This window comes from Salmo trutta, chromosome 18 (genome assembly GCF_901001165.1).
Source record: "Salmo trutta chromosome 18, fSalTru1.1, whole genome shotgun sequence".
In the NCBI taxonomy this organism is placed as follows: domain Eukaryota; kingdom Metazoa; phylum Chordata; class Actinopteri; order Salmoniformes; family Salmonidae; genus Salmo; species Salmo trutta.
Genome location: NC_042974.1, coordinates 9,866,261 through 9,878,666, shown reverse-complemented (window position 1 = coordinate 9,878,666; position 12,406 = coordinate 9,866,261). Strand labels below are relative to the sequence as shown.

Below are 12,406 nucleotides of genomic sequence, written 5' to 3'. Positions count from 1 at the left end.
TCTACAAGCCACCTCAGAGCACTTGGAAACCCCCACCTCAGAGCACTTGGAAACCCCCACCTCAGAGCACTTGGAAACCCCCACCTCAGAGCACTTGGAAACCCCCACCTCAGAGCATTTGGAAACCCCCACCTCAGAGCATTTGGAAACCCCCACCTCAGAGCATTTGGAAACCCCCACCTCAGAGCATTTCCCTCTGTAGCTCCCCAGGCTCTTCTCCACCCTGTGTAGCCGATGGATCAGCTGTTCTCTAGACAGAGCAGACAGGACCTCAGGGCTACCATATGACTCCTCTGCCTCGCTCTCAATGTCTGAAGGAGGGTCGTAGGCTGGGGTGGGAGGGGTGGCAGAGGGGGAGGCCAGGGCCTCATTCTCCCCCAGGGGGGTGAGGGAGTTGAGAGAGGGGCTGCGGTTCAAGCCCTCTTTGGGCGGGGAACGGAAGAGGCCCTCGGCCCGGCTGGCACCGCGGAGGAGAGACTCCACAGAGGGGACACGGAGCTTCTGGGTAAGCGACTGGGACTCCTCTCTCTGTGTGGGGAAGGACAGGCCAGTGGAGTGTATTACCGACAGGACAGTGGAGTGTATTACGGACAGGACAGTGGAGTGTATTACGGACAGGACAGTGGAGTGTATTACGGACAGGACAGTGGAGTGTATTACGGACAGGACAGTGGAGTGTATTACGGACAGGACAGTGGAGTGTATTACGGACAGGACAGTGGAGTGTATTACTGACAGGACAGTGGAGTGTATTACTGACAGGACAGTGGAGTGTATTACTTCATTAATTTCCATGACAGGCAACTACACTGAACTGAAATGCATATAAATGTACATAGCCTTTGCTAGAGACATGGGATAAAAATGAGGGTTAAAGAACAAATCCACTCCTTCTGTTAAACTATCTACATCCAGATGTTTATCAGAACGTATCTTCCATTATCTCTGCAGATGATTCACTGTCATAGCATCTTAACCTTCATTCTTAGTTGCTTTACCTGTTCTGAAATCAGGACATAACAGCCACATTTAAAGGAGAAGGTAAAAAAGTTGAACAAGCTAGAGGAAGATGTTAGGAGGATGGGTATGAACTTACCTGAGGAGAAGCCCTCCCATCTCCATTGATGCTTCCTCTGGGGGATCCTGTGGTGCCTCTCTATGGCAGGAGAGAGAGGTTAGAACAAACGTAGCCAGGGGTTAGTCAGGGGTGTCTCTGAAATGGCACTCTATAACATAGATAGTGAACTACTTGGACCAGGCCCAAGCAGCCTATTCCCTATAAAGTGCAGTACTTTTGAATATGGACCCTGTTGAAAGAGTAGTGCACTATATAGGGGCCACGTAGAACAGGGAATAAAAATGGGTTCCATGTCAGGCGCAGCCCTGGTACTTGGACCTGTTAGTCTTCCATATGTCCCACACCCAGCCAGCACTGTACTGCTACGCCCTGATTACTCTGTATAGGGTCAAGCAATATTAGCAGAGCCATCTAATATACATGGCTCTGAACATCAGTTTTGCTAGGACAGGAGCAATGCAGGGTACTGTAGTTTGGTACCCTCATGGAAACTTGGAGAAAACAGAGGGGTTAAACTACAACATAGAAGGCATCTCTCTACTGTAGTTCACACGTAGAGTAACAGAACAGAGAGGGGTTAAAATAGAACTACAATTGGTAGCCATTTTTCTGCTCAGCAGCCATAACAAACAAACAGTCAAACTCAATTAGGAGCCGGCAGCTGAAGATGTTGAATGTCAAAGGCTTGGCATTGCTGTACACATGTGTCACTGCAGCAGGATGTTATTGTAGGCTAGCTGGAGCGTAGTATTGACATGTCCTAGTCAAGTATTGTGGCCGTTAGCTGGGTGGGCTGGATGGTTCGGACCATTTGTTAACTGGCTAACACTTTCCTCCTCCCGTTCACTCTCCTCCTTCCTATTAGTCTTTTGGAAACAGACATATTGCATAGTCAGGTGTGTGAGATTTCTTTTATCTAAGCATATCTGATATTGATCATACGTTTTATTTTAAGGGTCAAATTACAGTATCTATGAAACCAATAAAATGAAATAGTCTACCTTAGATAATGCTTCATAGAATGACCTGAAAATATTGAATCACTACACAGCAGCAACCCCAGTTCACAAAGTGGTAACCTATATATGGGAGGCAGCTTTTTGTGACACAGATGAAAGGACACACTTCACAATGTGTTTGGTCTGCTGTAAGGCTACAAAGCTGGGTCTGCTTTGACTACAATAAACACTCATTTGCCTTTGGGCCAGAGTTCTGGCCTAGTGTGTTTTGTAGGTCAAACCACTGACCCTGCCTCACAGGCACACAAAGAAAAGACACAGAGTGGTAGAACACAGGCTAGCCCTGAATCAGTTATGTATGGCCTAACATCCTGCTGTACTGGTGTCATTCTACAACACATCCCCATTGCCACACCATCTACAACCACACCCAGTCATTCTACGATCCTGTCTAGGATCCTGTCTAGGTTAGGCCATGTGTGCTAGACAAGGCACAGTCCGATGCACGAAGTGAGCTGTGGATCATTCTAGGAAGATGCTCCCTTCACTCAGTCCTCTTTTCCAGGTCTGACAGGACATGTGAAGGCAGCAATGGAGGAAACTAGGTGGAGCTGTTGCTTAGCCTACAACTAACCGTTTGTCTCAGATCGAAGAAGGGATGTAAACAAGGGCAAGATAACATCTTCCTGGAATGAAACATACAGAATCACTATGGTAAATAGTACTGGCACTCTGGATGTGAAGACTGAAGGATGCAGTCTCGCAGTCTGTCACAGTGTGTAAGCGACAGCTACCAGCTGTTCGTCCAGTTTGCTCCCTACTCCTTCCCCATCAGTAATGGAAGATCTGAGGGGGCTGGATAGGTAAAAGCAGGGTAGTGGTGGAGTAGGAAGTGGTCTCTGCAGTGGTATAAGCAGGGTAGTGGTGGAGTAGGAAGTGGTCTCTGCAGTGGTATAAGCAGGGTAGTGGTGGAGTAGGAAGTGGTGTCTGTAGTGGTATAAGCAGGGTAGTGGTGGAGTAGGAAGTGGTCTCTGCAGTGGTATATGCAGGGTAGAGGTGGAGCAGGATGTGGTGTCTGTAGTGGTATAAGCAGGGTAGATGTGGATCAGGATGTGGTGTCTCTAGTGGTATAAGCAGGGTAGAGGTGGAGCAGGATGTGGTGTCTGTAGTGGTATAAGCAGGGTAGATGTGGATCAGGATGTGGTGTCTGTAGTGGTATAAGCAGGGTAGAGGTGGATCAGGATGTGGTGTCTGTAGTGGTATAAGCAGGGTAGAGGTGGAGCAGGATGTGGTGTCTGTAGTGGTATAAGCAGGGTAGAGGTGGATCAGGATGTGGTGTCTGTAGTGGTATAAGCAGGGTAGAGGTGGATCAGGATGTGGTGTCTGTAGTGGTATAAGCAGGGTAGAGGTGGAGCAGGATGTGGTGTCTGTAGTGGTACACAGTCTCTCAGGCCAGAGCGGATAAGTAAGGGCTATTTCTAGCAGATTACTACGAGTACTGGTCTGGTGGTACTGTGTCAACAGCTAACTATCCAGCCTGGCTTGGCTTCCAAACCCCAGGTGATGGAATGTCAAGGACGTCTGCAGTCAAACACAATAAGAAACTTGGTTAATAGGATGGCTGCTGGCCTAGAGGGCTCCAAAAGGGCTAACATGGACAGGTTAGTATGCCAGTATTGTGTTACACTGAACAGCTCTTTACAGTGTGAGAAACAAATACATTTATAAAAAAGGTACATTTACCATTTACTTTCAGTTAAGTTTTTTTTTTTTTTTTAAATCAACACAGTCACAAACAGGTTAGATTTATGGGCAAATATTAGGAAATAATTCCTACTTAACATTGCTCAAAGCAGCAACACATCTGAGTCAGCACCTTTATTTAAACAATTTGCCTATCATTTGCAATATCTGTTGATTGTACTCTACACTTATAGTCAGGTGATGACTGATGATATCTTGCTTGATGAAAGATGACATGGTTCAATGGTGACAGTGTAGGCCACATGTTAATTCTAAAGCAGTGCGATGACAACCTAGAGAAGGATTAGGCCTCTCTCTAAATGCAGATAATGTGCAAATCCTCCAGAAAGACAGACCGATAGATGAGGCTTGCCAGCACAACCTGCTCTGTTTTTCAAAAGCAATCTAGCCTACAGCTTAGTCTAGTTACCAGGGTGGGGTCAATCTAGCCTGTAGCCTAGTCTAGTTACCAGGGTGGGGTCAGCCTAATCTCTCTGGAGAGACCTGAAAATAGCTGTGCAGCCAAGCTCCCTATCCAACCTGACAGAGCTTGAGAGGATCTGCAGAGAAGAAGGGGAGAAACTCCCCAAATACAGGTGTGCCAAGCTTGCAGTCATACTCAAGAACACTCGAGGCTGTAACCGCTGCCAAAGGTGCTTCAACAACGTACCGAGTAAAGGGTCTGAATAGTTATGTAAACGTGATATGAGGTTAAAAAAGTATATTATAATACATTTGCAATAATTTCTAAAAACATGTTTTTAATTTGTCATTATGGGGTATTGTGTGTAGTTTGATGAGTTTGATGAGGGAAGAAAAAAAACGATTTAATACATTTTAGAATAAGGCTGTAACATAACAAAATGTGGAAAAAGTAAAGGGGTCTGAATACCTTCCGAATGCACTGTACAGCAGGCCAGACATCACCTCTACCCTCTAACCAGGAGCGAGGGAAGAAAAACGAGGGGGGCAGGAGGAGGAAGTTAAGGGTGGGGGAGGGCAGGGCGGTGAACTGAACTCACCGCACTGGCTACCTGAGAGACCTGAGATTGAGGCGCTTTGGGGGGTGGTTTTGATTGGTGCAGAGCAAAGATAGAGAGAACAGCAGATTGGGCTGAGTGTACTATCATCCCGGCCAGCACCTGACCCCAGGTCAAATTGTTAATGGACCACAGGTGAGAGGAGGGTGGGAGAGAGGGGACAGAGCAATGATAAAAACAACACACTCATGGTGTGAGTGAGTGAAATAGTGCTGAGGAGAGTATAGTCTAGCCAGAGTCTCATGAGAGAGACTGGTCAGAGAGAGAAAGTAAGAGAGACTAGAAAAATTGGTCAGAGAGAGAGGTAGAGATTCATTTGGTAATTTATTGGGTAAAGACCTAGTTTTCTGACCTAATAAGTGACTGAAGCGAAGCAGGAACTGTCCTTAGCTGAACCCCTGAATTGTGACTCCTCAGTCTACAATTTCCCATAATTAGGCTAAATGCCTTTATCTTGTCTGTGTCAGTCAGCTTAATAAGCTTTAATCGATGCAAGGGCTGAGGCTAAATGGATGAAACTTGTTGAACAGCTTGTCTTTATGCTGAGGCAACAGAAACCTTCAACCCTTATGATGCAGCAGAGCATGTAAATAAGTTTGAAATTATACTACTAATGCACAAACACGTCTCGTAAAAGTAATAACGTTTTTGTTTGATTAGCTTTTGGAAATGGTAGAAATAAAATATTTTCCTTCTTCAGAAGTAGTTAGGCAGACTAACCTTAGCTAGCAAATTACCTAACTATCATACAGTAGGCATATACAGTTGAAGTCAGAAGTTCATATACACCTTAGCCAAATACATTTAATCTCAGTTTTTCACAATTCCTGACATTTAATCCTACTCCCTGTTTTAGGTCATTTAGGATCAGCACTTTATTTTAAGAATGTGAAATGTCAGAATAATAGTAGAGAGAATGATTTATTTCAGCTTTTTTCCCATTGTCCATTTGGAAGACCCATTTGCGACCAAGCTTTAACTTCCTGACTGATGTCTTGAGATGTTGCTTCAATATATCCACATCATTTTACTTCCTCATGATGCCATCTATTTTGTGAAGTGCACCAATCCTTCCTGCAGCAAAGCACCCACACAACATGATGCTGCCACCCCCGTGCTTCACGGTTGGAATGGTGTTCTTCAACTTGCAAGCATCCCCCTTTTTCCTCCAAACATAACGATGGTCATTATGGCCAAACAGTTCTATTTTTGTTTCATCAGACCAGAGGACATTTCTCCAAAAAGTACAATCGTTGTCCCCATGTGCAGTTGCAAACTGTAGTCTGGCTTTTTTATGACGGTTTTGGAGCAGAGGCTTCTTTCTTGCTGAGCGGCCTTTCAGGTTATGTCGATATAGGACTCGTTTTACTGTGGATATAGATACTTTTGTACCCGTTTCCTCCAATATCTTCACAAGGGCCTTTGCTGTTGTTCTGGGATTGATTTGCACTTTTCACACCAAAGTATGTTCATCTCTAGGAGACAGAACGCGTCTCCTTCCTGAGCGGTATGACGACTGCGTAGTCCCATGGTATTTCTACTTGCGTAGGATTGTTTGTACAGATGAACGTGATACCTTCAGGCGTTTGCAAATTGCTCCCGAGGTATGAACCAGACTTGAACCAGTCTACAATTTTTTTTCTGAGGTCTTTGCTGATTTCTTGGATTTTCCCATGATGTCAAGCAAAGAGACACTGAGTTTGAAGGTAGGTCTTGAAATACATCCACAGGTACACCTCCAATTGACTCAAATTATGTCAATTAGCCTATCAGAATCTTCTAAAGCCATGACATCATTTTATGGAATTTTCCAAGCTGTTTAAAGGCACAGTCAACTTAGTGTGTGTAAACTTCTGACCAACTGGAATTGTGATACAGTGAATTATAAGTGAAATAATCTGTCTGTAAACAATTGTTGGAAAAATTACTTGTGTCATGCTCAAAAGTATATGTGCTAACAGACTTGCCAAAACTATAGTTTGAGAACAATACATTTCTGGACTGGTTGAAAAAAATGTTTTAATGACTCCAACCTAAGTGTACGTAAACTTCCGACTTCAACTGTATTAATAATTATATAGTTAATATAAGTAGACATGCAATCATAATTGACTGTAGCACATCTAAAGCACCCACAAGCTACCGGTGGCTGAAAACACAATCATCACGGCAAGGGGGCTCCATTTAAAAATCATACCTTTCTCCCTCGTCCTGCAAGTGTCCACTTAATTTGAGGGCTGACGGGATAGGGTGTCTTTTAATGCTGCAGTCAGCCCTAAAATTAAGTGGACACTTCAGATGATGTACCATGATGCCTGACGAGTATACACTTAAGGGGCAAGGGAGGAAGGAATCATTTTAAAATGGACCAACCTTGCCCGGAAATTCGGCACTCATTCATCTCGCGTTGATTTTGTTTTCAGCTACCGGTAGCTTGTGGGTGCATTATATGTGCTACAGTCAATTATGATTGCAAGTCTACTTACAAATCAGCCGGGCTAGACAATCTGGACCCTTTCTTTCTAAAATGATCTGCCGAAATTGTTGCAACCCCTATTACTAGCCTGTTCAACCTCTCGTGTCGTCTGAGATTCCCAAAGATTGGAAAGCAGCTGCGGTCAACCCCCTCTTCAAAGGGGGGGACACTCTTGACCCAAACTGCTACAGACCTATATCTATCCTACCCTGCCTTTCTAAGGTCTTCGAAAGCCAAGTCAACAAACAGATTACCGACCATTTCGAATCCCACCGCACCTTCTCCGCTATGCAATCTGGTTTCAGAGCTGGTCATGGGTGCACCTCAGCCACGCTCAAGGTCCTAAACGATATCATAACCGCCATCGATAAGAAACAATACTGTGTTGCCGTATTCATTGATCTGGCCAAGGCTTCGACTCTGCTCATCACCACATCCTCATCGGCAGACTCAATAGCCTTGGTTTCTCAAATGATTGCCTCGCCTGGTTCACCAACTACTTCTCAGACAGAGTTCAGTGTGTCAAATCGGATGGCCTGTTGTCCATTTGTGGCCTGCTGGAGGTCACTTTGCAGGGCTCTGGCAGTGCTCCTCCTGCTCCTCCTTGCACAAAGGCGGAGGTAGCGGTCCTGCTGCTGGGTTGTTGCCCTCCTTCGGCCTCCTCCACATCTCCTGATGTACTGGCCTGTCTCCTGGTAGCGCCTCCATGCTCTGGACACTACGCTGACAGACGCAGCAAACCTTTTTGCCACAGCTCGCATTGATGTGCCATCCTGGATGAGCTGCACTACCTGAGCCACTTGTGTGGGTTGTAGACTCCATCTCATGCTACCACTAGAGTGAAAGCACCGCCAGCATTCAAAAGTGACCAAAACATCAGCCAGGAAGCATAGGAACTGAGAAGTGGTCTGTGGTCCCCACCTGCAGAACCACTCCTTTATTGGGGGTGTCTTGCTAATTGCCTATAATTTCCACCTGTTGTCTATTCCATTTGCACAACAGCATGTGAAATTTATTGTCAATCAGTGTTGCTTCCTAAGTGGACAGTTTGATTTCACAGAAGTGTGATTGACTTGGAGTTACATTGTGTTGTTTAAGTGTTCCCTTTATTTTTTTAGCAGTGTATATAATTATTAATATAAGCCTACTGTATAATAGCTAGCTAAATAGCATTAGTCTGCCTAACTGGAACTTATGAAGAAAAAACAAAAAATCTACAATTTCCAAAAGCTAACCAAACAAAAACATTACTTTTACGATACGTGTTTGTGCCCTCATGTACATTAGTAGCACAATTTCTAACTTATTTACATTCATTTTTACTTACACTTGTATGTTGAGGTTTTCATTTTTGGCTGACTTTTCTTAGCGGCTGTACAATCGTCGCGAAATGAATTATGGGGAGATTCAGGCCCGAAGTGAACATAATTGCAAACTCGACTAAATACAAGGGTTGGAGGGCTTACATTGCAAACTTCCTTTGCTTGGCTAATCATTTGGACCGCCCCCCAAGATGGCGACGGGGATTCCTCCAAAGACATAAGGCGAGGGTAAGTCTAAGTGCTTGGACTGCAACAAGGTCCTTATGCTTCCAAAACCGTACAGCAAGCGACGCGTGTTAATGTTTCCGATAGAGCGCCGGAGCGCTTTAAAAAAAAGATGCTACACATAGGATGTATTTTTTATTTTTGCATAATTTTGTAATTTCAGAAAATGTCCATAATATCTGGCGCTAATAGTAGAATGATAGTGTTTCGCAGTATTACATACTTACCCGCTAGTGTTGTGATTGGCTTTGATATTCGCCTATTGATTTCTCCCGCCAGAGCGGCATCTTTTGTCACTGGAAAAGCTGTTCTGACTTTGGTTGTGTCATCTAGTGGAAATCATTGCCATTTCCTGGTTGCTAAAATTCTACACTGTTCGCTCAATTTCAGGTTATGTGAGTACATGCACTGAATAGTGTAGGGAATCATTGCACCATATCTAAAGCGCTGTGAAATATTTTAAATAACTAAAAATACAGTTTACAACTTTCATTTCTGTCCACCAGCATCAAACAACTATTGAAAATATATTTAAATGGTACAATGTTTCCCAACCATTTTCAGCGCTTGTATTCTCACAAACTGAAATTGAGCGACCAGTGTAGAATTTATGCAACCAGGAAGTGACAGACCAATTTTCACTAGATAACACAGCCAAAAAGTCAGAACAGCTTTCCCAGTTTGTCAACAGATGCTGCTCCGGTGGGAGAAATCAATAGACAATCAAAACACTGGCGGGTAAGAAATACTGTGAAACACTATCATTCCAGATATGGACATTTTCTGAAATTACAATGCAAAAATGTTATAAAATTCCTTCGTCCAATGTCAATGACTTATGTGTAATGGAACTGAGTCATGATTAAGGCGAAGGACTAGTAAGAACTAACTAGCTAACATTACTGTACTAATTAAGTCTCTCAATCAATTATGTAAAGATGCCCTTGAATTGATTATATTTAAGTAAAACAAGAACTACTGTTTTAGTGTTTCTAACATGACACTAGCTACTACAGATTAGTTTAATTAGCCAACTGCTGGTGATTCTCTGATCCACCTCTACGCAGACGACACCATTATGTATACTTCTGGCCCTTCTTTGGACAATGTGTTAACTAACCTCCAGACGAGCTTCAATGCCATACAACTCTCCTTCCATGGCCTCCAACTGCTCTTAAATGCTAGTAAAACTAAATGCATGCTCTTCAACCGATCGCTGCCCGCACCTGCCCGACCGTCCAGCATCACTACTCTGAACGGTTCTGACTTAATATGTGACTGAATATGTGGACAACTACAAATACCTAGGTGTCTGGTTTGACTGTAAACTCTCCTTCCAGACTCACATTAAGCATCCAATCCAAAATTAAATCTAGAATCGGCTTCCTATTTCGTAACAAAGCATCCTTCACTCATGCTGCCAAACATACCCTCGTAAAACTGACCATCCTACCGATCCTTGACTTCGTCGATGTCATTTACAAAATAGCCTCCAACACTCTACTCAGCAAATTGGATGCAGTCAATCACAGTGCCATCCGTTTTGTCACCAAAGCCCCATATACTACCCGCCACTGCGACCTGTATTCTCTCGTTGGCTGGCCCTCGCTTCATATTCGTCGCCAAACCCATTGGCTCCAGGTCATCTACAAGTCTCTGCTAGGTAAAGCCCAGCCTTATCTCAACTCACTGGTCACCATAGTAGCACCCACCCATAGCACGCACTCCAGCAGGTATATTTCACTGGTCACCCCCAAAGCCAATTCCTCTTTGGCCGCCTTTCCTTCCAGTTCTCTGCTGCCAATGACTGGAACTAATTGCAAAAATCACTGAAGCTGGAGACCCATATCTCCCTCACTAACTTTTAAGCACCAGCTGCCAGAGCGGCTCACAGATCATTGCACCTGTACATAGCCCATCTGTAAATAGCTCATCCAATTACCTCATCCCCATACTGTTTTTCTTCTCCTTTGCACCCCAGTATCTCTACTTGCACATTCATCTTTTGCACATCTATCACTCCAGTGTTTAATTGCTAAATTGTAATTATTTCGCAACTATGGCCCATTTACTGCCTTACCTCCCTTATCTTACTTCATTTGCACACACTGTATATATATACTGTTTTCTCTATTGTGATATAGACTGTATGTTTGTTTATTCCATGTGTAACTCTGTGTTGTTGTTTGTGTCGCACTACTTTGCATTATCTTGGCCAGGTCGCAGTTGTAAATGAGAACTTGTTCTCAACTTGCCTACCTGGTTAAATAAAGGTTAAATAAATAAATTAAATAAAACTAACGTGAGACTAGTTCTGAGATGCTCAGACTATCGATTATAAGCAGTAACTAGCTAGACATTCGTTTGTTTTACAGAATAGTACTAGTAGTAGGGAGATACTAGATAGACATGAGTGCGGTTATACATGTTGTGTTTAACCGAAAACTATAAGGTAGCAAGCAAGCCTAGACTAGGGTTCTAGTTATCTAGCTAGCTTCGCAAATCAAAATACTTTCTTCTGCGCTAACGTTAGCTAGCATGCTAACGCTGAAGCTCGACCAGCTGAGCCTGACAACCAGGTAACGATAGCTGAACCAACCTGCTGGGCTTGTTGCGGTGACTGCGCATTTCTTTGCGACGATTGCTCCTCGTTTATCTTTTGCTTTAGTTTCATAAACATATTTTCACCCAGATTCTGTACTTCCAAGCGAAATGTATTGTTTTAAAATGTAATTCCTGCATTCAGCTATCTTACTGGTCGTTAGTTTTTCATATCTTGCAGGTGACTAGTGCGCATGTGCAGCCGACGTGGAGCAAAATTAGCAACCGAGTGACCGTCACAGATATATTAATTATTATTTTAATTGTTAATATTGTAAATGTATCACTTAATAATCTCCAAAGTACGCTTTGGCAATATGTACATTGTTACTTCATGCCGTTAAAGCAAAGTTTATTGAATTGATAAAACAACGTGCCAGATATTTCACCGGATAAATGTGAAGCATCCGGTTGGCTTTCCACTCACTACCAAATATGGTGATAAAAGGAAACCCAGGGTTTTGCTCAGCTTCAGTCGGAGAAGCTGGAATTGGATTGATTTTGGCCAACATTCTGCACATTTTCTCATCGATAAGACATTTGATCTCCGTACAGTTTTTGTTTACAAAATTAGAATCTACAAAAAAATAGAATGGACTGTGTTTTGTACACTTTACTCTTTGCCGAAGTTTAAATAAATTGCGTTGTTTAGGACTTTACAGAGTAGGCGTTACCTAACATATGCAAATACATGCTAGAATGCGCCAATAGGATCTCACTATCTGTGCTTGGTTCTTCCACCTCCTTGCTTATTCTACCCACTATGATTAATTTGCTCACATTGGAAACGAAAGGCTCTGGTCTATCTTGAGTTAGTTACAGTTGTGGCTGCTTTTGTTACAGTATTGACTTGCCTAGTTAAATGAAGGTCAAATTTAAAAAACAAAGGGCAAGAAGGTAGAGACAAAACACCAGTCTCAACGTCAACAGTGAAGAGGCGACTCTGGGATGCTGGCCTTCTA

At 43.4% G+C, this 12,406-nt stretch overlaps 1 protein-coding gene across 5 annotated transcripts in view; it reads right to left on the bottom strand.

Annotated features, from left to right (window-relative positions):
- The window catches only part of LOC115152815 (golgin subfamily A member 4), a 53,886-nt gene extending 42,245 nt beyond the window's left edge, over positions 1 to 11,641 (bottom strand). For 3 of the 5 annotated variants that reach the window (XR_003867584.1, XM_029697652.1, XM_029697653.1), the window contains exons 1-3: positions 11,443 to 11,641; positions 1,097 to 1,156; positions 157 to 528 (exon numbers count right to left, since the gene is read on the bottom strand). Coding sequence is in view for 4 of the 5 variants with exons in the window: in XM_029697652.1 (XP_029553512.1) it covers positions 157 to 528; positions 1,097 to 1,156; positions 11,443 to 11,523 (513 nt within the window). In the remaining variant the exon portion in view is untranslated. The remainder of the gene's footprint in view (positions 1 to 156; positions 529 to 1,096; positions 1,157 to 11,442) is intronic. The other 2 variants (XM_029697654.1, XM_029697655.1) reach the window with 2 other exon arrangements.
- Positions 11,642 to 12,406: the final 765 nt, after the last annotated feature.